General features: G+C 38.8%; 3 protein-coding genes across 7 annotated transcripts; 1 reads left to right on the forward strand and 2 right to left on the reverse strand.

Annotated features, from left to right (window-relative positions):
* Nucleotides 1-1,682: 1,682 nt before the first annotated feature.
* Nucleotides 1,683-5,239, reverse strand: LOC127796023 (ras-related protein RABA5a-like). Of its 4 annotated transcripts, none has more exons than XM_052328058.1 (5): nucleotides 4,976-5,239; nucleotides 4,108-4,259; nucleotides 3,916-3,974; nucleotides 3,249-3,663; nucleotides 1,683-2,468 (listed from the first exon to the last, which is right to left on the reverse strand). In XM_052328058.1, exons 4-5 carry the CDS (start codon nucleotides 3,586-3,588, stop codon nucleotides 2,125-2,127), a joined length of 684 nt encoding a protein of 227 aa, XP_052184018.1. In that variant the 5' UTR covers nucleotides 3,589-3,663; nucleotides 3,916-3,974; nucleotides 4,108-4,259; nucleotides 4,976-5,239; the 3' UTR covers nucleotides 1,683-2,124. The 4 variants fall into 4 exon arrangements, with proteins under 4 accessions (XP_052184018.1, XP_052184019.1, XP_052184017.1 ...); XM_052328059.1 differs by having other exon boundaries at nucleotides 4,103-4,259; XM_052328057.1 differs by having other exon boundaries at nucleotides 1,684-2,468; nucleotides 3,249-3,679; nucleotides 4,103-4,259; nucleotides 4,976-5,238.
* A 1,045-nt stretch (nucleotides 5,240-6,284) lies between these two features.
* On the forward strand, nucleotides 6,285-7,929 carry LOC127795215 (cytochrome b561 and DOMON domain-containing protein At5g47530). The gene is made up of 2 exons (XM_052326753.1): nucleotides 6,285-7,130; nucleotides 7,244-7,929. Exons 1-2 carry the CDS (start codon nucleotides 6,510-6,512, stop codon nucleotides 7,841-7,843), a joined length of 1,221 nt encoding a protein of 406 aa, XP_052182713.1. The 5' UTR covers nucleotides 6,285-6,509; the 3' UTR covers nucleotides 7,844-7,929.
* A 4,429-nt stretch (nucleotides 7,930-12,358) lies between these two features.
* Nucleotides 12,359-16,401, reverse strand: LOC127795478 (uncharacterized). 2 transcript variants are annotated; one of them, XM_052327171.1, is made up of 5 exons: nucleotides 15,845-16,401; nucleotides 13,371-13,520; nucleotides 13,201-13,236; nucleotides 12,599-13,118; nucleotides 12,359-12,486 (listed from the first exon to the last, which is right to left on the reverse strand). In XM_052327171.1, exons 1-5 carry the CDS (start codon nucleotides 16,389-16,391, stop codon nucleotides 12,480-12,482), a joined length of 1,260 nt encoding a protein of 419 aa, XP_052183131.1. In that variant the 5' UTR covers nucleotides 16,392-16,401; the 3' UTR covers nucleotides 12,359-12,479. The 2 variants fall into 2 exon arrangements, with proteins under 2 accessions (XP_052183131.1, XP_052183130.1); XM_052327170.1 differs by lacking the exon at nucleotides 12,359-12,486 and having other exon boundaries at nucleotides 12,509-13,118.
* Between the last annotated feature and the right edge of the window lie 6,387 nt (nucleotides 16,402-22,788).

Here is a 22,788-nt window from a genome sequence, read left to right on the forward strand (position 1 = left end):
TGCATTAATTTTTATCTATAGTTTTGAAAATATGATATTTTAAATCTTAATTAGCATCGAAAAACTCATACATTAGTCCTGAAAATGTAATATCTTAAATCTTAATTAGCACTTGAAAAACCCATGCATTGGTTTTGAATTAAATTAAAGGTAGTGATTAATTAATTATCAAAGTAAAACTATTTATTATATTATATATTTAATTATAAATTATAAATATAAATATAAATATAAATTAAAACTCCATGGGCTTTCAAATGGTAATTAAAAATTCTCTTTAAATTTTTAATTTTTGATATTAACAACAAAACTTTGAAAATAAAAATTTTGACTTATAAATAAAAATATAAATTAAAAATCCTAAATGTGAAGAAGCATGTGTTTTCCAATGCGAACTAAAAATTCTCTTCAAAATTTTAATTTTTGATATTAAAATTTAATTTTTGTAATAATAATAACAAAATTTTAAAAATATGAATTTTAACTTATTTTTCTTTCACAATGCATTAATTTTTTTCTATAATCTTGAAAATGTAATATCTTAAATTTTAATTAGTATCGAAAAATTCATACATTAGTCTTAAAAATAGAGATAAAACAGTTCACATTTTCAAGACTATAGAAGAAAATAAATACATAGTTATTAGTTCATTTAACTATGTAAGTTTTCCTACGAGATTATTACTATATAATGTATAGATTTCTGGTAGATTCATCAATGTTAATTAAGATTTAAAATATCATATTTTTAAGACTAATACATGAATTTTTTAATATTAATATATTTATAAATAAATATAATATAATAAATAATTTTATTTTAATAATTAAATATATCATTACATTTAATTTAATATAAGTTTTGGACTGATTAGCACTTGACAAAATATTTTGACATATTATTTTATTTTAATATATTAATAAGATAATAAGATGGGATGAACCCGCCGGCTAAACTAGTGGTTCGTATTCCCCAAGCCGGGCTATTGGGTTGGATTGGATTGTTTGATGCGGCGAAGTGGAGCCGAACATCCTCGGGGGCCCACCAGGTGGGGGACAATTATTGGTTTATAAAATGCCAATTTCAGTGAGCCACTAGCATCTGCAGATCCAGATCCTAAGGGCCAACGATTCATAACAAGAAGAATTTCTTCTAATTTTTTTATTGTCTCCGGAACAGCTTTCAGATCATTTTGAATGATATATTCCTCCATTCACGAGAGATCCATCACTTCAATGACATTCATCTATCATGAGGTTGAGCATCGGCCTTTCCCATCCTTTGACCCCACCACTAACCAACACATTAAGCTCCCTCCAAACTTTCATGATAAGACTGATTGAAATCAAAATCTAAACCATCTGACCCCGCAAACGCAACCTGGTTTGATTGATACCAATCTCAAATGGAGGTCTTGATATCTTAATTTGGGCGTCCCAGTAATTGGTTTGGATAATTGCCTTGTTATATGGAAAAATAGATTTAAAAGCAGAAGGAAGAGCTAATGAATCAACTCTGCTGACCCGAACGGGAGTTTTGGGTATTAATCCTGTTGGGTTAAAAGGCAGTTAGTTACATTGTGTCACGTCATTTGAGTTTGTTTGTACCTTACCAAGGAAAAGAAGAAAAATCTAAACATCAAAGAGCAAAAGGGGCACCTGATCCATCGAAAAAGACTGGGCAACATTCTTCCTACTGGAGACAATCAGAGTAACGTGGGTGCTCATTGCCATTACTCAACACCAAGGCAGCAAGGGCAGATGAGATGGAGGGAGAGGCAGAGGCGGAGAAAAAGGAAACAAGAGCGGACCAGCCACTTATAACAAACAATTATAAATAACATCCCATTTTATTCGCACCAAGTCATTTACATTTTCTACTCCCATTTCCTTTCCTCCTCCTCATAACCCAAAAAAGAAACAGAAGACAGAATAAACAGAACGAACGTGCGTTCTTTGATCCGTATTTTAACAAGAACAAGAATTAAATTACATCGGGCAAGCAAGAAATTCCATACTTTTATCAAGTCACAGATTGGGAGTTGGGCGAACCTGCAGTGGAGTAAAAGGATGATGACGGGTCCACACTGGCCCATAAAATCAGAGTAGCCTTTAGCTTTAGCTTTAGGATGAACAGCACCCACCTTGTTTACGTGGTGGTTGTTGAATATCTACTTCTTCGGTCTCTTCTCCCTGTAAAACAACAGTCTTACCACTTCCCAACGCAGGATCTTGTTTACTGGGCTCTTGAGATTGCATTACCTTCCTGCTCAAAATATTGTAGATCTCTCTAACAACTGTCTGGAAAGCGGAAGTAACATTGGAGGAATCGAGAGCTGAAGTTTCCATGAAAAACAGACCCTGTGCCTCTGCCAAGGCCTTGCCTTCTGCTGTGGTGACCTCCCTTGCATCTTTAAGGTCCGACTTGTTCCCAACAAGTATTGTTACCACATTCATGTCAGAGTGAGCTGCGCAATGATCAAGACAACGCACATTCAAAGACTTGGCTCCACGAATGGATATTAACTATAAAATGTAATATAAATCATTTTTGACCAGTGACCACTATAAGCAGATTTTAAGAACCCTACATTCATACACTTGCTCGTTTACATCTAAGTTGATATGAAGGACACATGTAGATCCTAAGAACACCACATTCACATTCACGGGCTCATTCACATAAATATTAAGAACATTACATCAATTTTACCAATATTTCCACACTAGTGTCAATATGATCAGAGATTATGCCCCTAAATTACACAGATTGGATAAAAAAACACCACTGAGCACGCCTATAATTGTGCAGCTATGGAAACAACTAAACTCAAAGTTTGTCTAAGAGCTATTTTATGTCTTTTATTCTAATTAGGTTATGACCAGGGTCCCCCCACCACCATCGGGAATGATCCCATAGGCTGTTGATATTTAACTGACCTCTATTTTCATAGTCATCATGTGCTCGTAAAGACAACAAATGACAGTAAGAGACAAGGGATGCCCCTTCTGCCAAGAAAAGAAAATAACACTAGCCTCTTAAAGCAATTAATATTGGATGCGTGCATTATCATCTTACCATTCAGTTAGAACAATTTATCATTGATTCCAAGTATGAGAGGTGTAAACATCATTATCCAATGCCCAAATTACATTGCCAAAACTGATCTACGTCCAAATAGAGGCACTCTGGGGAAAGAGAAGCATAAACAAAAGAAGTACAGAGATTATGTGCCCGTGGCGCTTACTGTGAAGTTCATTAAGCCATCTGCCAATGCTATCAAATGTTTGACGTCTACTGATGTCATAAACAAGAAGAGCTCCCACTGCACCCCTGTAATATGCAGATGTAACAGCCCTGAACCGCTCTTGACCAGCTGTGTCCCAGATCTGTGCTTTAACTTCCTTCCCATTGATATCCATCTTCTGAGTTTGGAACTCGACTCCTATGGTTGATTTTGAATTAGGGTAGAATTCATCTCTTGCAAATCTAGCAAGCAAATTGGATTTCCCAACAGCTGAATCACCAACCAAAACAACCTTGAAAAGGTAATCTTCAGTTTGGTCCTCCTCGGAATAAAATGCCATTTCCAACACAGGCAAAATGTCGCACACAACTAGAGAACCATATTAGCTGATGTAAATCTTCATATCATGTACACTCTACAGGAGATAACACCTAACAAAGATCAACATTCCACAGTTCAAGAAAAGGATCTGAAACTAGAAGATATAAGGAAATGACAGCATCATGACAAAATCTAGAAACCAAACCAGGCATGTGCAACATAAAAGCAATAATTTCACATAATAAATATCTATGCTCATATGCTGAAGTTAATGCAGTGTAATCAGGAACAAGCTCACTCCTATAGGTCTAGTTACTTTCTTAGTCCACACTATCTCACAATATACCTGGAATAATCTCTACTTTTGATTCCAACGTGATCCTGCTAAGGCAAGTTTTAAGGTACCTGCAATTTCAAGAAAAGCATCAGAATCTATAAGGACTTAGCTTCTTAGTTGTTGTTCCTTTTACAAAGTTTCCACAAAATAGGTTGCACCTCCCAGTAAAACAAATTGTCGTGGAAGAAAAGCATACTTGACCTTTGGAATTGACAGTCTGGAAGTGTGCTTGTTGGGTGCAACTGCTCCACCCCCCTTCGAATGGTCAGGGCCAAGCAATTGGTTATTCCAGATTCCCACTCTGGCCCACTATGCTTGTGCTCACATTTCCCTCCGGTGTTATGACCTTAAACCTATATATAACAAAAGCTCATATCAATCTCACAAAAAATGATGCTATGAGGTGCACTCCTTTAACAGAAGGGTGATGTAATGCTCCTGACAAAATAAATCGTACAAAACATATAACCAAAAATCCATTTAAAACAATTGTAAATGATAAAAAAAAAAAAAGTAAACGATTTCTTCCATCTTCTGAGAGAGCCCATCAAAGGACATTGAATATAAACTAAGCAACTGCAATAACCACTGACTACTCTTGGCCAACATGCTCCTTGGCTCGTTTTTCCCAGGATCAATTGAATAACAAATATGCTCACTCACAGATTCAGACTAAAGGAAATAAAAAATATTTACAGGGAAAAAAAAAAACTGCTCAGTGTTTCCTACTCAGAAACGCAAAAATTTACATATAAACAATAAGGAGATGCATTGATTTACATCTCTACACCAATAAATGGTTTAAGTTGAAGTCAAAACCTTTCACAAATCTAGTGGTTTTGATCTCAAAGCATTACTAGACCTTTCAGCTTTTGAATCATCTAGCAACCACGGATAAATGTACACAATTTATTAGCCTATGCAAACAAAAGCTGATAATCTCAAGGGCGCTCAGATTTTCAGAAGCACAAAAAATACATAAACTGTTAGACGAAGAAAAGAAAACCGAATTTTCTTTAAAAGTGTAAATGAAAAACGATGAATAGAAGAACAACTGAAAAATGCAAACCTTGCCGATGATCGAATACCACTTTCCCCGTCTATCTCTCTCGATGTCGGTTGCGACCAGATCACATGCGAAATCAGAAGCGTCAAAATGCGGATGCATGAATAGGATCGAATAAAATTGCTCGAGCTATAATAGAAATCCAAATAAGATGCCAAAATTGAGAGAATTAACCGTTATGTGATGGTGAGAGAGTTGGGGTTGGGGTTAGGGTTAGCGATTCGAGGAGAGGAGAGCGGGTGCACTGTAGAGAGAGAGGACAAACATTTACAGACTAACAAACAAAAGCCTGAACATGGGCCAGAGCTGGGCCTCTTCTGTGCTCATGGGCCAACGTCAGTTATTAAACGGGCCCTACCTCATAACTAAGCCATGGGATCTGTCATTGCATACAAACACATTCTAGTCATTAGGTTAGATTAGGTTTGACCAGGCCATGGGCTTGTCATGATCCAAATGATAGTACTAATGTAGCCACCAGTTATAATGAGGTGACCAAATCTAGAACCTAAGCGCTTCTAAGTGCATTGATAAGTCTTGGTCTTTAATTTGTGACCTCCTTGTTCGAATAATTTATGGGTCTTGAATTTTGATATTAGGAGTGTGTAGCCATGAGCACACTCTAAAAGGAAAATTTTAAAGTTAATGGGACTAAAATAATATATATAATTAAGATTTGATTAATACACTATCAATTAACCTTTATGCCAAAACCCAATGCCAAAGGATAAGTCTAGAAAGCCAGAAGGGGTGACCAACGAGGTTATCGAAAGTGGCAAAAAAACGAAATTGCCCCCACCCAATCTTTGCCTCTCTGCTCTTCTCCTTCTCCCATGGACGCGCGCCCAACCCTCCCCTCTCTCCTCTCTCACTTCTCCCAGGTCGCCGACCACCAAGCCTCCCTCACATCTCTGCACCGCCTTGCCGTGAGCATCGTCGCCTCATCGCCTCGCAGCACCTCGCCTCGCCGCCCGTCACTGCATCCAGTGATGGGCGACAAGGCGAGATGAGACGACGATGCTCGCGGGAATGTGAGGCGAGGCACGGCGGTCAACGGTCAGCAGCCATGGGAGAAGCGAGAGAAGAGAGAGGCGAGGGCTAGCAATGGCATCCATTGAAAACTTGTATTTTGGGTGATGGTGTTTTGGTCTTTTCGATTATATTCCGTGAGCTTGAAGGCTTTTTGGCGCTGTAGTATAGCCCCTATGCCAAATGATGATGATGACAATGAGTAATGAGTAATGAATAGTGAATGGGGAAAGTGAAGTAGTTGCAACCTACAGCTAGCTGAAAGGAACATGATTCATTGACTCTTTTGAGTAGTTTATCTTTTTTCCGTTTTTGTGTTTCTGGTCACCAAACATAACCACACATCTCCAACAGAATTAATTTTAAGTGTGTCCCCCATTTCTCCCTTTCCATACTAAACTGTTCAACTACCCTTCCTTCCCCCCACAGGCCTCAGCCTTTCATCATCTATGTATGTATAATTCAATTCAAGCTCCTCTCTGTATCATTTACTTCTTTTGAAACTGAAATGGCCACAATGTGCAGGTTCGTCTTGCTTTGTTCTACTTTTCTTTCTGTGTTCTTCCTGACCTCTGCACAATCATGCGTCAACTATGCCTTCAAAAATAACAAGCAGTTTAGCGCTTGCAATGATCTCCCATATTTGAACTCCTTTCTTCATTGGACTTACAACCCTTCCTCGGAAACCCTCCAGATTGCCTTTCGTCACGCCGGAATCACGTCTTCCAGATGGGTTGCCTGGGCTATCAATCCGCAGTCTAAAGGCATGCTTGGATCCCAGGCCATTGTGGCTTTCCAAAAATCCGACGGAACTATGAGCGTTTACACCTCGCCGGTGACCGCTTACCAGACCAACTTGCAGCAAGGAGATTTAAGCTTTCCGGTCTCCGATTTGTCGGCCACATTTTCCGACAACGAAATCGTCATTTTCGCTACTTTGCAGTTGCCGAACAATAGCTCGACTGTGAACCAGGTCTGGCAAGACGGACCAGTTTCGAATGGTTCCCCTCAGACGCACGACACTTCGGGCGCTAATGTCCAGTCAATGGCATCTCTGAATCTTCTTTCCGGGCAATCTGCCCCAGCCGGAGGTGGCGGCGCAGGGAGTTCCAAAATCAAGAAAAAGAATGTAAGTAACTTGTGGGTCCGTGGGACGCGCGACATTCACTTCTTCATCCCCGGTTCGATATACATATATTTATTCGTAGCTAAAATTTTTTGATTCTGCTATTCTACTTTCAGATTCATGGGGTGCTGAACGCAGTGAGCTGGGGAATCATGATGCCTCTTGGCGGTATGATGGCCAGGTACCTGAAGGTGTTTAAATCTTGCGACCCGGCGTGGTTTTACCTTCACGCTACTTGCCAAACCTCGGGCTACATCATCGGCGTAGCCGGATGGGCGACTGGTCTCCGACTGGGCGCCGACTCTCCCGGCGTTCAACACACAGCCCACCGGGCCATCGGCATTCTCCTTTTCTGTCTCGCAACCCTTCAGGTGACTGCTTTGCTTGTAAGGCCGAAAAGGGAGCACAATTACAGGCTGTTCTGGAACGTGTACCACCGATCGATTGGATATGCAGTGATCATCCTGAGCGTGATTAACATATTCAAAGGATTCCACATCTTGAATCCCGTGGAGAAATGGGAGAGAGCTTACGTTGGGATAGTCGTGGCTTTGGGCCTGATTGCGGCGTTCTTGGAAGTCTATACGTGGATCGTAGTTATGAAGAGGAAAAACTTAGCCGGCGGCGAGAAGATTCCGCCGGCGCCGGGCATGATTAATGGAAGAAATTATAATGGGTTGAATGGGGTTGGCGCGAGGACACAAAATGGACTGTAGTTGATGGACGCTAGCTGTCCTTGATTTTTATTTATCTTAATTTGACGTTTTACCATGCATTATACATAGATGATGAATTGGCTTCATTCTCTTTAGCGCCATGCCTCTGCTGCGTCTATACATATATAGATCAAACCCAAATCTATTGCATTATATAAAAGTCTTTCAAACTTTTTATATATAACCTTATACTAATATAACAATTTTTTTTCAAATTTCTTTTCTTTTTTATTTAAGAGATGGGGATTTCTTTTTGATAGAATAAATTCCTAATTAATTTTCATGTAATTATTAAAGTTTTAAACATATTAGTTAAGTTAACAGGAAGTGAATTAAACTCACCTAAAAATTTAAACTTAAAGACTTGTTGAAAACGGAGAAATAAAAGAATTGAAAGATTGCAACATACAGTATTTTAGACTAGTTTGGCACCACTGCCTCTATTTAGAATCTTTAGATTGCGTTCTCTTTACTTTTCAATTTTCAGTTTTGATTTTTAAATTTATTTTCAGTTTTTTATTTTGGTAGTCTGTTTTTAAAAAATTGAAAACGCGTTTTTTTTATCATTTTGAAAAATTATTTCTCAAAACAGAAAATTAGAAAACGCATTTTCTTTGAAATTTTGAAAATAATTTTTTAATAATATTTTATTCAATAAATTTGATTATTCAGTCAATTAAAAATATTTAATGTTTATAAATTATTAAAAAAATATCTATATTTTAAAGTTAATGAATTTTGTAATATTTTTTTATTATAATAATAAAATATGAATAAATAAATAAATAAATATGTTTTGAGTTTTGAGTTTGTTTTGAATGAAAACACTCAAAACAATTTTTTGTTGTTTTGAGTTTTCTTTATAAATTTTTTTTTTGTTTTCAAAAATACATTTTTAAAAACAGTAAAGAACGCGTTTTCATTATTTTAGAAAATTGAAAACTAAAAATGACTTGAAAACAATAAAGAGAACGCAATCTTAATTTCTCACCAATGATTTTTCTACCAAGTTTCTAAGTATCTTTTAACGCATGGGATCAGCTATAATCACTTTATCCAGCTTTTCAATGATCCTTTGAAACCTTTACATTGCATTTTTGCGGATTAGGCACAAATCACAAATAGCTTACAAAAGGCTAAGGTTAAAAAAAATAAAGTGAATCTTATTGGGGCGGACTCAAAAATTTATGTAGGGGGAGATTGATTTTTTTTTTTTTTTAAGATGCAAAATTGTACATCATAAATTTTAAGGTGGACTATAATTTTTTTTAAATTAATTTAATTGTGAGTTGCCTTGGGAAAGTGTAGATCCATCTAGGGTAGCTTAAGTGTAGATCCGCCCCTACTTATAGTAAGGCTCACAAGATAAGGGCTCTTCTCTAATACAGAGATCAAAGATTGAAAACTTAGGATCATTCTCTTTTTACTTTCACAAAAATACAAGTGATATGTATGATAATAGATCTTTTGATCTTTGAGAATAATAGCTCATGAATGTTCACGTTTGCACATGTAAGTGTCCAATTGATTTTTGTCCATCTCTTACTCTTTTATAGCTTGTCATTTTTTTTTTTTTATAATCTAGGTATTCGAGTTTCGCTGGCCTAGTCTTAGAAGAGACCAGCCTTCCTCCCTGATTCGGCTTCTAAGTAAATTGAATACGATCACAAGTTTATACACTTCCAAGAAGTGGGGTCAGTCCTCACCAAATGAGACATTTTTGTCTCCACCATGAGTTGATCATTTGTCATTCTAGGAGATTTACCACTTATGCCATGCTCTAGGCAGCTTGTCATTTTTAATGCCATTTAGCCTTTGTCTAATGGTTAAATGAATAAAACTAAAAACCCATGGCTACAGAGATATTCTCATTCCAGTGGTTAGTAAATGTTTCACTTAATTCAAAAATTATTCTGTTTGCATCAAACCGCATTTCAACAACATTTTATGCACTAATCATAATCTGAAAAGTGAAAAATGTGAGCATTACTAGCAACAGATATTATTGTTGCAAAAAATACAACAGTTGAAATTTGTGATGTAGGAATGTTGGAGTTGCAGTAGAGTGACACAAACAGCTGGCGGATGTCTTCTTGTCGAAATGTACATTGGGTAACGTCGGTCTTTAATTATCTAGCTAGAGTCTCCAATAAGCTATCATGGATATTTTCGATACTAGATTAATCCATTCGGGAGTAGCCTCATGTGTGTTCGGAGTATAACTGTGCTCACAAGAACAAGTTAGAAGACACGTGGCATACCTCACCCGCCTATGCCTTCCAATGCTTAAGCCAATACGTGAAGGAAAATAGTGTAATAAATTAAGGATGCATTAATTTAATGAATACAAATAAGATACCTTTGTTGACAAGAGATGACCTCATCATAGTATTTTACTAGATATCGAGGACGAGCATGCAAGTTATGAGCATTTGGATAGGCTTAAGAGAAATCCCTTCCTGATGACTGAATAGTCTAGGAAATTTTCTAAGAGAAAATCAGTCTTACGGTGAGTCGTCGAATTAGGTTCTTGGCTTATCCAGACACAACTCATGTCAAAAGGATGCCTTCAAGCGTTATTTATTATTCAAGATTTATCTTATTATTTTCGAGAGGGACCATTTCCTATTAAAGATTAAGAGATAATGTAAAGCTTGGAGTTTCCGCACATAGTCTTATCGAGAAGGTAGGGGTTTAGGGGCAGCCATGTGGCCTAACCAAGGACCACGTGGATTTGCATGTTTATAGAAGTCATTAAATGCATTTGGGAGGCTTCGTGGTGATTGTGAGCTTTTGAAAATTTTTGGGGTCTAAATGTAATTTGGAAAACTTGGGCCGAAATTAGTATAAGTCTAATATGTGCAGCGCAAGTAAAGATGGTGTTTGTTGGTCATCTGGTGTCGCGCGCGCAAGGGGAAGAGCAGGCTGTGGGTTCAAGGCACGGAGAGGCAACAAGCTTGGAATAATTTTTCGGCGCGACACGTGGCAGCACGCGGTGAGGACACGTGGCGCCACGCAGAGAGAAGCTGCCTTCGGAGAGAAATGGGGCGACAAGTGGTAGCTGCGGAAAGAAATGAAACCGTTTGGGAAATCACACCATTTCGGAAGGAAATGACACCGTTTCCAAAAAGAAAATTCATACTCTTTTGAAAAAAAATAAAAATACCCTTTCACAAAGAAATGAAAACACTATTTTCGAAAGAAAATTACATAGTCTTTTTAAAAGAAAATTTCCAACTCCTTGGGAGCTGTGCCAAAAGTCATTTACTACTCATTTATTGTGTTATTTATAGAGAATAGTGTCATATTTTTTCTTTAACAATTTTATCATCAAAATCATGAGTATTTACATTATAAGTCTTATTAATTATTTTCTTACTATTTATTCATGATTTATCTTTGGAAAGAATGCTCCACTTGAAATTACTGATTAAAAATACATTTACTTGAATTTATTTATTAGAAATACATCCACTTGAATTTATTAATTAAAAAACCTCTAGGTGTACGCTAAGAAAATCTATGGCACAATGACAGGAAGTTAGCTACTTTCAAATCATAGTCGTGTAATGTATGTCCAAAGCTGATTCTTCTGACTTTTCATTCAATTGGTCGAAGAATATATTACTACTTAAATACTCATTTGAGTGTTCTTGATTTGATTATTTACATTGAGTTGTTTTGAATAAGTATCAAAATAGCCTTTAAATACAACATCATCCATATTGTGCATGCATACAAAATGAAGATTTGTTCTTCTAATTTGCCTTAGGATTTAGTAACGCTGAAAGAAAATTTGGTAATCATAGCAAGCACTAACAAATCTCACTTCTTGAAAATTGAAGAGCTAATATTACAAAATATATATAGGTACTAAAGTGAGTAAATTTATTCTTTCAAACAGTAAACGAAGAGGTTTGAGTTGCAGAAGCTCGGGAGGAAGTACTGGCTTGAGACTCCACAAGATCTGAGGGAATTGAGGATTTACCATACCTAAATGAATTAGCAATCTCAGATCGAATGTAACCACAATTAAACCGAGGAAACACTTGTCCTATTTTCTTGATTGTGTGGAGGAAACTCTTCATGAGTTGAAAATATAGAGGTATGTATGAAAGTGCAAAGATAGAGACTGGAAGGGATGCTACAGCGTATACGGCAATTCTTGTCCACTGTTGCTTATTCTGTATCAGCAAGATCACTGTTGCTGCAAATGATAGCATCATCATTGACACGGAAAGTATCAACAGCGTCACTCCTAACATGAGTTTTCCAGGAAGAGACCGCTTGAAATCATTTAGTTGAAAGGATGATGTGAGAATAGAAAGAAATGTGATAACTGATGTCAAAGCAAAAGTCAGGGAAAGAACGTCTGTTATGGTAAATATGACAAAGAATGATTGGTTAAGGAGAAGCGGGTAGCCAGTGTTCTGGTTTGGACCTCCTGGGACTGTGTAGGCTGCAGCAAAGGCAACAGTAGCAATTAGCACTCCTACAATGGAACAATTTTCAGCAGTGCGCTTGAGCCAATCTTTGGCATCTTTAGAAAGTACAGCATTTGTTTCAGCAAATAGTTTTCCAGCACTGTCTCCATTATTGTTCAAGTGGTTGGTTAAATGGGTTGCGCAAGTCCTCTTCACACGCTGCACCATCAAAAGAACACCATTTTAATTCACTTGTAACAAATGCTGGAATCCCAAAAGTTAACAAATAAATTGCTTCATTGCTTATATGAAAAGAAGAATAGGAGTACACCTCAAACAAGAGCAAGTCTTCCTGCAATATGATGGCTGGATTTCGCATATCGTGATTCTTCTGAGCATGCTCTCCCTTGATCCCAGGATAGAATTCCCTTGGTTGTCAAGTTTCCTTACAAGCCTCTTCATTGGAAGTTCCTTTGTTTCAACGAAATCAAAGACACGAATTTGGCGATACTTGATGGCTACATGCAATATATTTCTACCTGCATCATCAATATGCTCTATTGCTAGTGGAAACTCTTCTAGTATTTGTTTAACGATCTCCAAAATCCCCGATTTGGCTGCCAGAAATAGCGGGGTTTCAGCTACATGTTTTTTGCGAATTTGAGTTGTTGGGACTGTTTGGGCGGATCTAAATTTATGGGTCCTTGGCTTGCTCTGGTTTAGTGCAAATTCAGTATTCTTCCAAGAAGTATCTTTTTTAATCAATAAATTGGCAAGTTCCACCGCTGATTTATATCTCTGCCTCTGTCCCTTAATTGATTCCCACATAGGAACTCTGACATACGATTTACCTTTTCATGAAAGAAAATTAATCAAAATCAATTGGGTAGAAGATCAAGGTGGGCATCTTTCAAGTAGCTTTGGTATACATACCTTCACTTGTTGCAGCAGTAACTTCTTCTGAGAAGCCTGAAAAGCACCAAGTAGTTATTTGTTCTGCACTTAATTACTAGCTATATATAAATTAATCTGGCCAGCTAGATGAGTATTGTAACATATCTAAGGCACATATATTACATAAAATTGTGAAATGTATATCTTACAAAAACTAATGAGCCACTTCAAGAATCTTGGTTTCCTTCCATATTCAAATGCTGATGGGTTGTATGCAAGAAGTTGTAGAGCTGTCATGCCATCTTCGTCTTTGTCGTAGGCTAAATATTCATGCTCTCTTGCAATATACGAAGCTAATTCTGCATGCACCATGCATATATATTTATATATACATATATACTCTAATATCCAAGAAAAATCCAATAAATGAATAAGGGTGGTATTAGAGCTACTAAATAAATGGTAATACAATTGATAAACAATTGCTCTCTCTTTCTCTGTCTTTTCTTTTTTCTTTTTTTGAGTGTTTTTTGCTAATGAATATTGTGTATACTTCAATTTAGCCAAACTTGTCACTCCACCCATGTGACGCCTCAGTCTCAGTCTTGCTACCAGGTATTACCATAACCCATGGTTACGGTCTTGGCCTGTCTCGGAGGACAAATATGTCTTGTCAACACAAAGTATTAAAATAATTTGGCTGCCTTGAGTGGAGTCCAAGCTTCGCCACCTTCCAATGTGAAGAACTTGGATTTAAAATACATAGGTAGTGAAAATTCACCTGATTCTAGTGCTTGATTAGGCTTTTAACATATAAATCCAATTTTCATAAACAAACAAATACCAACACACTTAATAAAATCCTCCAATAGTTAAGCATATTTAAACATATTTTATATCCTGACCGCAACAGAGCAGTTCAAATTCCCAATAAACACACACACTAAGTTATTCATAGCAAGAACCTTAATTTGTTCTTAATCAAATTTTATTTAAGTTGTAGTCGTCTCTTGTAATCAAATACAGAGCACATATATATATATATATATATATTACAAAAACGATACAGAAACATAATCTACATCCTCATTGTTTGCAATCACTGTTAATCGGCAACTCTTCCACCAACACCACTTCCCTTTTCTTAGACCTTAAGCCATTTGTTTGATTAGTAGGGGTAAAGAGATGAGTCCGGGGACTCAGTAAAAGCAATATGCAATGTAGTAAATTAACGAGTATGACATTATAGATAAATTAAAATGAAGTGCAACGTGCATGCAAGATCGTCCACTGCACCTATCTCAGTCTTTAGGTGGCCCCTAGTAGTTCATTCTATGACTCCGTCTTAAGACTCTCATGGTTAGAAATCCACCACTCCATGCTTAGGCACTTCCTCAATATCTTATGCAAGGCATAGCAAAAGTAATTTACACACAAATTAAACCATATTAAACTCTTACCTTAAATTGCTAGTCACTCTTATCACAATTATATATACATAAGACTAAGTAATTAATTAAATAGTCACGACCTAAATTTACTAATTTAACTAATTCAACTAACTAATTAAAATAACCTTCAACTCAATTATGGTAATTATTAAATAAACCAAAGCTCCAATGCTCTTACCTCACTATTGAATTTCCTTCCTACCAATTCACGTTGAGAGCTTCTGCTTTTGCTTCTCAATCGCCGCTTAGCAATATTTCTATCCCTCTCCTATTTATTGTCTCGGCTACCCTTTGTTTTCATCTTAATCTTAAATTATGATTTAATCTCCAAGTTTCAAGGTTAACGATGGTCTCAGCCCTAGGCCGCGCAAGGCCAACACCTGGCCTCCCCCGAAATGACGTCAGTTTGGGTGCTTAAGGCTGATAAAAATCAATTAAAACTCCCTCAGCGCGCGCCTACTCTCTGATCGACGCATACACCCATGTTAATCATTGGCATGCGCGACCGCCGGCAGTGCCACTCACTTTCAACCTATATGAACACCCAATAACTTTAAGGTGCCTACGACCAATTTTCGAAAATTGTATCGGCGTCCAAAACTTTCAAAATTCGACGCATACACCCATGTTAATAATTACATTTATACTCGAATTTATCAAATATTTTCTTATTTCCTCAAGATAATATAAATATTTTCTCAAAGACACAAATTTCTAGATAATTTATGATAGACCCACGTTTTTCATAAATTCCCAATTTTTTTTTTTTATTTCCAAGCATAATTAATATACTTGATTAAATTCCTCAAAACCGCCAACCCCTTTAAATTATGAATAATTTTCTTTAGACCCATAGGTAAATTTTTTGTTAACTTTTTCCAAAATACGAGACGGTACAACCCATAAGATTAGATATGATCTGATCGACAACTTAGTGAGACTTGCAAGATTAGTCAGTGTGTAAGCGTTATTATATTGTTAAGCTTTTGTGATAACATCATTAACCCTTTTTGTTAGACCCTTCATCAAACTTTACATAGCGGGGGCGGCACGAAACTTAAGAGGAAAGCATCTAATCCTCATAGGACTCAAATTCAAGAACTGAGCTCACCGGCGGTTACTATCTACTACTACGGTACAACACAATAATACCTAATAAGTGATATCCAAGCAATTTTAACATAATATATGCATACGATTGGATTTTGATCTTAATTATGGATGATGCGTACCGAAGTGCTCTCTGAGAATGCATATGTGAAGAATGGTGGTTTTATCATCCCTTGCATAAAAGGCTCTACGCTTCTCCTCTCCTTCACTGATCTCACGCTCAAAGAGTTTATTCACTTGGCCCTCAAGAAACTGGAATATGTTCATCTTCCCATATCGGGCTGCGCGGAAGATAGCGGTCTCTCCACGCTTGTTGCGCGTCTCCAGCAACTCCGGGGCAAGGCGGAGCATTTCCTCAGCAGCGTCGATTGTTTTGTTGGTGGTGGCTGCCTCGTGGAGCATGGTGTTTCCGATGTCGTTTTGTGTCGCCATTTGACGACGGTCCCGGAGAGTTTCCTGGAACTCCTTGAGTAAACTGACGACTAAGCCTTGTTGCTTGGAATAGGTGGCCATGTGTATGACGGTGTCTTTGTGTATAGTCACTGGATAGAGTGGGCCTTCTGGAACTTTTCTGCAGAGTTCAATCACCTCCACTTCGTCTCCTTTCTCTATAGCTTCATATAATTCTCTATCAAAACGAAGCGTCTCAGCTTCACTAGAAAAGGCCATGGTAAGTAGAGTTAGGTCTGGCTTGCTTGCATATGCTTTTGGAGGGACAGTTTATGTGGCTATTTATAGGCGGCGACGTGCACTCAACTGAAGGGTCTTTAGACCAAAGCAGTGAGATGAGAACCCAGTTCTGGTTCTTGCTCTTTGGTATTGTACTCAAAATTCGACTTTTTCAGTTTGGAAAGTGACACTGTACGGAGAATTTTTACCGGGAAAAAGGAAATGCCATATTCCATTAAAAATATTCATTATAAAACACTATATCCGATAGAAGTGACATCCTTATACATATTATATATATATGTATGTTGTTTATTGAATATAATAATAGAATTTATTTATTTTTTTAATTTATAGTCAAACTGTTAGAATATAATTATAGAATTATTATTATATTCTAATATAATAACATAGACAAATAATATATTGGACCGTCTAGGGCCCAATCTAGTCTTCATTCTGGACCATTCTTAGCCCAACATCAGCCTGCCACGACATTATTGCGACTCTCATTGGATATCTGCATGGTCATCTCAGATCCTATCATCATTAATAGCAGATCTCATTCACATTAATGAGGGTTCTGTCGCCACCATACTTCCACCTAAGAATCTTCACCGACGCCAAATAGCCACTCCCATCACCTACAAATGCATGATTCATGCATGCAGGAGAACATCTCATCCTTTTATATTAACCAGCTCTCTTCAGAGCCAAGGTGTGTTATGATCTCTGACCTACTGATACACTATCTCCCCTTACTCTCTTACTCACTCGACCGTTAGAGTGTTTGTAGGTGCTAACTGCTCCCTGGACGGACCCGTCGCCTAAGCCTGTGCCCCGCCTCCGATTGTCCCCTTTTGGTCAGGAAGGAACATTTGGCGCCCATCGTGGGGCTTGGTAAACTTACCTACCCCATAAGCTCACAAAAAGCCTTTCAAACCAATCTTCCAGCAGCCACACCATGGTGCGAACCCGAAGTGCCCTTGCCCAAGAGCCAAAGAACCCCAGTCACCCTCCGCAAAATTTGGTTGTCATAGAAGTTCTTCTCCAGACAGTTAAGTGGCTCCAGAATCGAGTTGCCGAATTAACACAAAACTAGCACCGTGACCAACCCAACGAGCGAGCTGACTACGATGCAAAGGGCAGTCGCCACCAACACCATCAGGCTATTCACACCCCAACTCTCTCACCTTTCGCGTCCCTGTACTCTCATAGTATCCCTTCTCCGAGTTCATCATGACAATTCCCTTACTCGATGGCTTTCGCCCTCCCTATGCCTTAGAACCTTATGATGGCACCACTAACCCCCAAGATCACCTAACCACCTTCAGCGTCGCCATGTTAATAAGCGGAAGCTCGGACCCGATCATGTGCCGAACCTTTCCTAGCACCTTGAGAAAGTCTGCCATGTTATGGTTCTCATCCCTAGAGCCGAACTCTATCCACGACTTCTCCGAGCTAGCCACTCACTTCTCCACTAGTCAAGCCCATCGCAGGAGCTCGACTAGTCTTATCAACCTGAAATAGGGCAAACATGAGCCGCTATGGGCGTTCATGAACAGGTTCTTTCAAGAGGCCCTCCAGATCAAAGATCTCAACCCTACGGTATCCCTACACGCCATTACAGTTGGATTGAGAGCAGATCCCTTCGCCGATTCGCTAGCCTGAAAACCCCCCGCCACCCTGGACGACCTTAGGGCACGCTCGGTAGGGTACATTAACATGGAGGAAGCCTCGGCCGTCCGACGTGCAGAGGCTGAGCTGCAAATACAACCGTAAAAGGCCCCCCAATCAGGGCCTTCTCCCCGGCATCAACACAGTCATAGGAGGGACCCCCACCGAAATCAAGAAGGTCAGGATCACAACAAAGGGCGGAGAGAACCACCTCGGGCCATCGAGCCATCTCGGTTACACTACAATGCGTACACCCCCTTACGATAAGGAGGGACCAAATTTTTTGAGAAGTTTACAACACCAGGGTCATCCCTTTCCCGGATATCAACGAGCAACGACCCCCTCGTGGCAACACTAACACTAGCAAGCAGTGCGATTACCACCGCATGTTCAGGCACACGACCGAAGAGTGCACGCTGAAAGACCAGATAGAGCGACTGGTTAAGGAGGGTTACCTCCGTCAGTACATCTATCGACCTGATTCGGAGGCAATCCGCCCAGGGCAACTCGGGAAGGCTAAGGAGCCTCAGCCCTCAGAGGTGGCACCAAGCAGTCGACAGACAACGCTGGACCACCTCCTGAAATCCATGTAGCCGGGGTTATCGACACCATCTGTAACACCCCACTTATCCGGGGTATTAGGTAACGCAAGATTCCGGGGATATTTTTTCCAATCAACGAAAACTCAACACAAAATCATTCCCCGATGATCTCGTTACATCTTCTCAGTATGTCAACTATAAAGCATCAATAAACTAAGACAGGTACATCATCTCAAATGCAGAAGCTAGATCGAAATCTCAATAGACACAATTAAAGCCACTTTATTCATAATATAAAGTCGAACTAACGTTTACATGATGTCATCAAAATTAACAACATAATTGAAAATGACATAAAGTAAACTATCCACTAATCGCCGTCACTCCTCGGCAATCCCTTTTCCCTTCGCACAGCTACCTTTACCTGGAATGTTTGAATATTCGAAGGACAAAGTCCATATTAGATGATGAATCATCTAAGTGAGTTAAAAAACACATTTTTCATGAATGAATGCAAGACATGAAATAAACCAATACACACGGTAAGCCCTAGTCTAAGAGAATCCCAAGCGCTTAACCCTACCATGGGAAAAGAGCAATCTCTCTAGAAGTTATACCACCATACCGACACATCGACACGACGTGATTCTAGCCTAAGAGGGGCAAGTCAACACATCTCTCCAACATCTCGGGAATAATCGTTACCAATTCCCGATCTAGGAGGATCACATCAAGGCAGGAACTTGGCTCACCACATTTACGTCGGAGATTACGTTCCCACTCTAAGCATCCAGGAACCACCACACAATCCCAACTCTAAAATTTCACATGGACCACCTAGTCATCCTAGTGCAACTTCCCTGACCAAACGGCTTGGCACTGAAACCAAGGCTATTATCCCGACATACTCACCAGCACAAGATACCCCTATTATTCCGTCACGCCCTTGGAGAATTATGGTTATACTATCCAGACAACATCCTAGGTTGACATCACACGTGAACAACACAATATGGACCACCTAGTCATCCTAGTGCAACTTCCCTGACCAGACAGCCTAGCACGAAAACCAAGTTGGCTATCCCACCATGAACAACAACACAAGATACCCCTATTATTCTGTCACGCCCTTGGAGAATTATGGCTACACTATCCAGATAACATCTTAGGATGACATTCCATACGAACACACAAAACGCAAGGCAATGCCACATTTCACAATTCAATGTATCATATAAACAATAGTTTTATAAAATGCAATGCACAAGTTTGAAACATTTAGGGATAGACCTCCCCCATAAAACCAACCGTCATCGATTACCGTTTGGATGCAATATAACCGTTTTGCATAAAACCACAACACATTTAGGAAATACAAATACCAAGTTTTAGGGTAGAAACACCCACAGTAAATAAGTTTGGGGGAGAACCATTCACAAGTCAAAACCAAGTTTTTCGGTAGAACACTTACCTCGAACGAAACTCAGAACAACTTGAATCTTATGCCTTCATGCGCTTTAAGTGCTTTGGCACGTGTGATGCCTCACGTATGCTTTAAAAGCCCTCTATCCACTAAACCCGAAGCACTCTTGTCTAGTACGAGTTTATCACAATTTCGAATGAGAAACCCTTGGCCATAAACCCCTTATTTATAGGGTTTGGAAACTTAGCCACCAAGAAATACATATTCTGCAATCATTTCAAATCTTCCAAAATCTTTTCCAATCATTCCAAAATCTTCTAAGATTTTTTGCAATCATTCCAAATCTTCTAAGATATTCTGTAATAATTCTAAATCTTCTAAGATTTTATATAATCATTCCCAAATCTTCTAAGATCTTCTGCAATTATTCTAAATCTTCTAAGATTTTTTGTAATCATTCCAAATCTTCTAAGATTTCATGCAATCATTGTTATCCGAATTAAATCTTATTCAAATCAAATCTTTATCCAAATCAAATCATATCTAACGAAATCTTCTCCAAATCTTATCTTATTCAATCAAATCTTATCCTTAAAGTTATCATGAGCATTCATCTTATCTTTAACATCATCATGAGGCTTCATCTTATCTCTAACGTCATCATGAGACTTCATCCTTATCTCAAAAGTCATTATGTGGCTTTTCCTGAATCTCCCAAATGCCCATAGTAAAAAGGTTTCAAGAATTACACTTTGGACCGAATTTTTGGATAATTGTACTTAGACCCTTTTCAACATGGTCATCGGGCTAATTTTAATTGCATTTTAATCCCTGAAGAATGAATTAATTATGCTAATGCCCGTAATTTTAGGTAAATTACACTTTTACCTGAAACCTCAAAAATTACGATTTTGCCCCTGGCTCAAAAATTGAACTTTTGTCTCCAAACATCCACAATCACTTAAAATATCCTATTTCCTCAAGTATCTGAATCTAAAAATCTCGAGTATTACATCCCTTACAATCATTCGATTTTTCAAGCTAAAATTAGTCGTACTGAGAAATTATCTATGTTTCGATTTCTTTGAATGTCATAAATCATGTCTCAAGACACCTGTCAATGACATACCTTTTTCCTTAGATATTTACGTTCTAGGGTACTCCCTTCCAAACATTCGGCAATTACTTAACTAAATTCTCAATCTGATTTTCAGTTCCTTGAACTTACTCGACACTTTGCAATATGGGGTATTACACCATTTCTAGAGGCTTCGGAGGAGGAGGAGGAGGAGAGTCCAACTCGGCAAGAAAATGACATCTCCTAGTGATAATGTCAGTAGATAACACCAAAAAAATACCAAAGAAAATTCCCTACCACCCTACAATCTCCTTTACTGAGGAAGACTTTGAAGGCATCGATAAAAACCTTGACAATCCCATTGTGTCCTCGGTCGTTGCCGCCAACTTCTTAGTGAAGAAAGTCCTCAAGGATCAGCGCAGCTCGGCTTACCTAATGTATCGATCAACCCTAAAGAAGATGGGAATCCCCAAGCAAGAACTAAGACCATTTGATGGAAATTTGATTGGATTTTCAAGGGAACATGTAGGAGTCAAGGGCTACATCGACTTGCTAACTTCATTCGGGACCCCTCATCGTCAAGACAATTTGCATTTGATCCTTGATCATCAATTGCCAAACACCATACAACGCGCTGCTTGGTTGCCCTTCACTTAACAAGCTAGGCGTAGTGGTGTCCACTCCCCATCTAGCCATGAAATTTCCGATAATAGACACCGAGGTCGGAACCATTCACGCCGCCCCAAAAAAGGCTCGACAATGCTACCACGATAGTCTTAGGATTAGGAGCCTGAGGCCCAAAAAGGATGGCAAGGGAAGCGGCACACTTGGGAAGAATGATCAAGTAGCAAGGACAAATGGGCAAGATCCACACTTTAGTGTGCACATGATGGAATTGAAAAAATGAAATCAATTAGTGAACGATCAATGTTGACCTGAAACAGGGCCACACCTCGAAGAGCCAAACTCCAGCCTAGAACAAGCTATCTGTGACACAAACGTCACACTAGGACCAATATCAGCAACATAAACTACTGCCTAGATAAAGTTTGCGGCATAAGAAAGCAAAGACACACCTCAACCAAGCAACCAAACTCCTGGGGACCCATTGTCACAACATTCTTGGCTAAATAAAAAACGGTTGCTTCCACTTACTATCTGTCATAACTTCACAAAAAAATGAAACATGGACCCCCATTTGGCACTCCCCAACGAGCCCCAACACAGTCCCACTTTTTCTTCGTCACCCCAGAAAACCCCTTGACTAGCCTTACCTGATCGATTAAAACACAAGAGCAAATCACCTGCAACTTCAACCCGCATATCACATATCCAAAGACATACTTGGACGATTCACTACCAAAACGGGTTGAGATAACAAGGTATGCCAAAAACTCCACATCTTTTAAACAAATTCAAAAAAGGTACAAGGGTTCACCTCGGCCCTATCAAGCCATGCCTTATATCAGACACGCGCATAGGACCTCGAGCCAGACTCGGTCCTCCATTAAATCGTGCTCGGGACCCAGATCGACATGGTCAGTCCGCCCTGTGCCAACCTCGGGCATAGCCCCGTTATTGCTCTAGGTGCCTCGTGCCCGCCACGGCCTTATAGAGCCATGCCTTGTATCAGACAGGTGCACAGGACACCTAGCCATACTCGATCCTCCTTTAAAC

This window comes from Diospyros lotus, chromosome 2, assembly GCF_014633365.1.
Source record: "Diospyros lotus cultivar Yz01 chromosome 2, ASM1463336v1, whole genome shotgun sequence".
Classification (NCBI taxonomy): Eukaryota; Viridiplantae; Streptophyta; class Magnoliopsida; order Ericales; family Ebenaceae; genus Diospyros; species Diospyros lotus.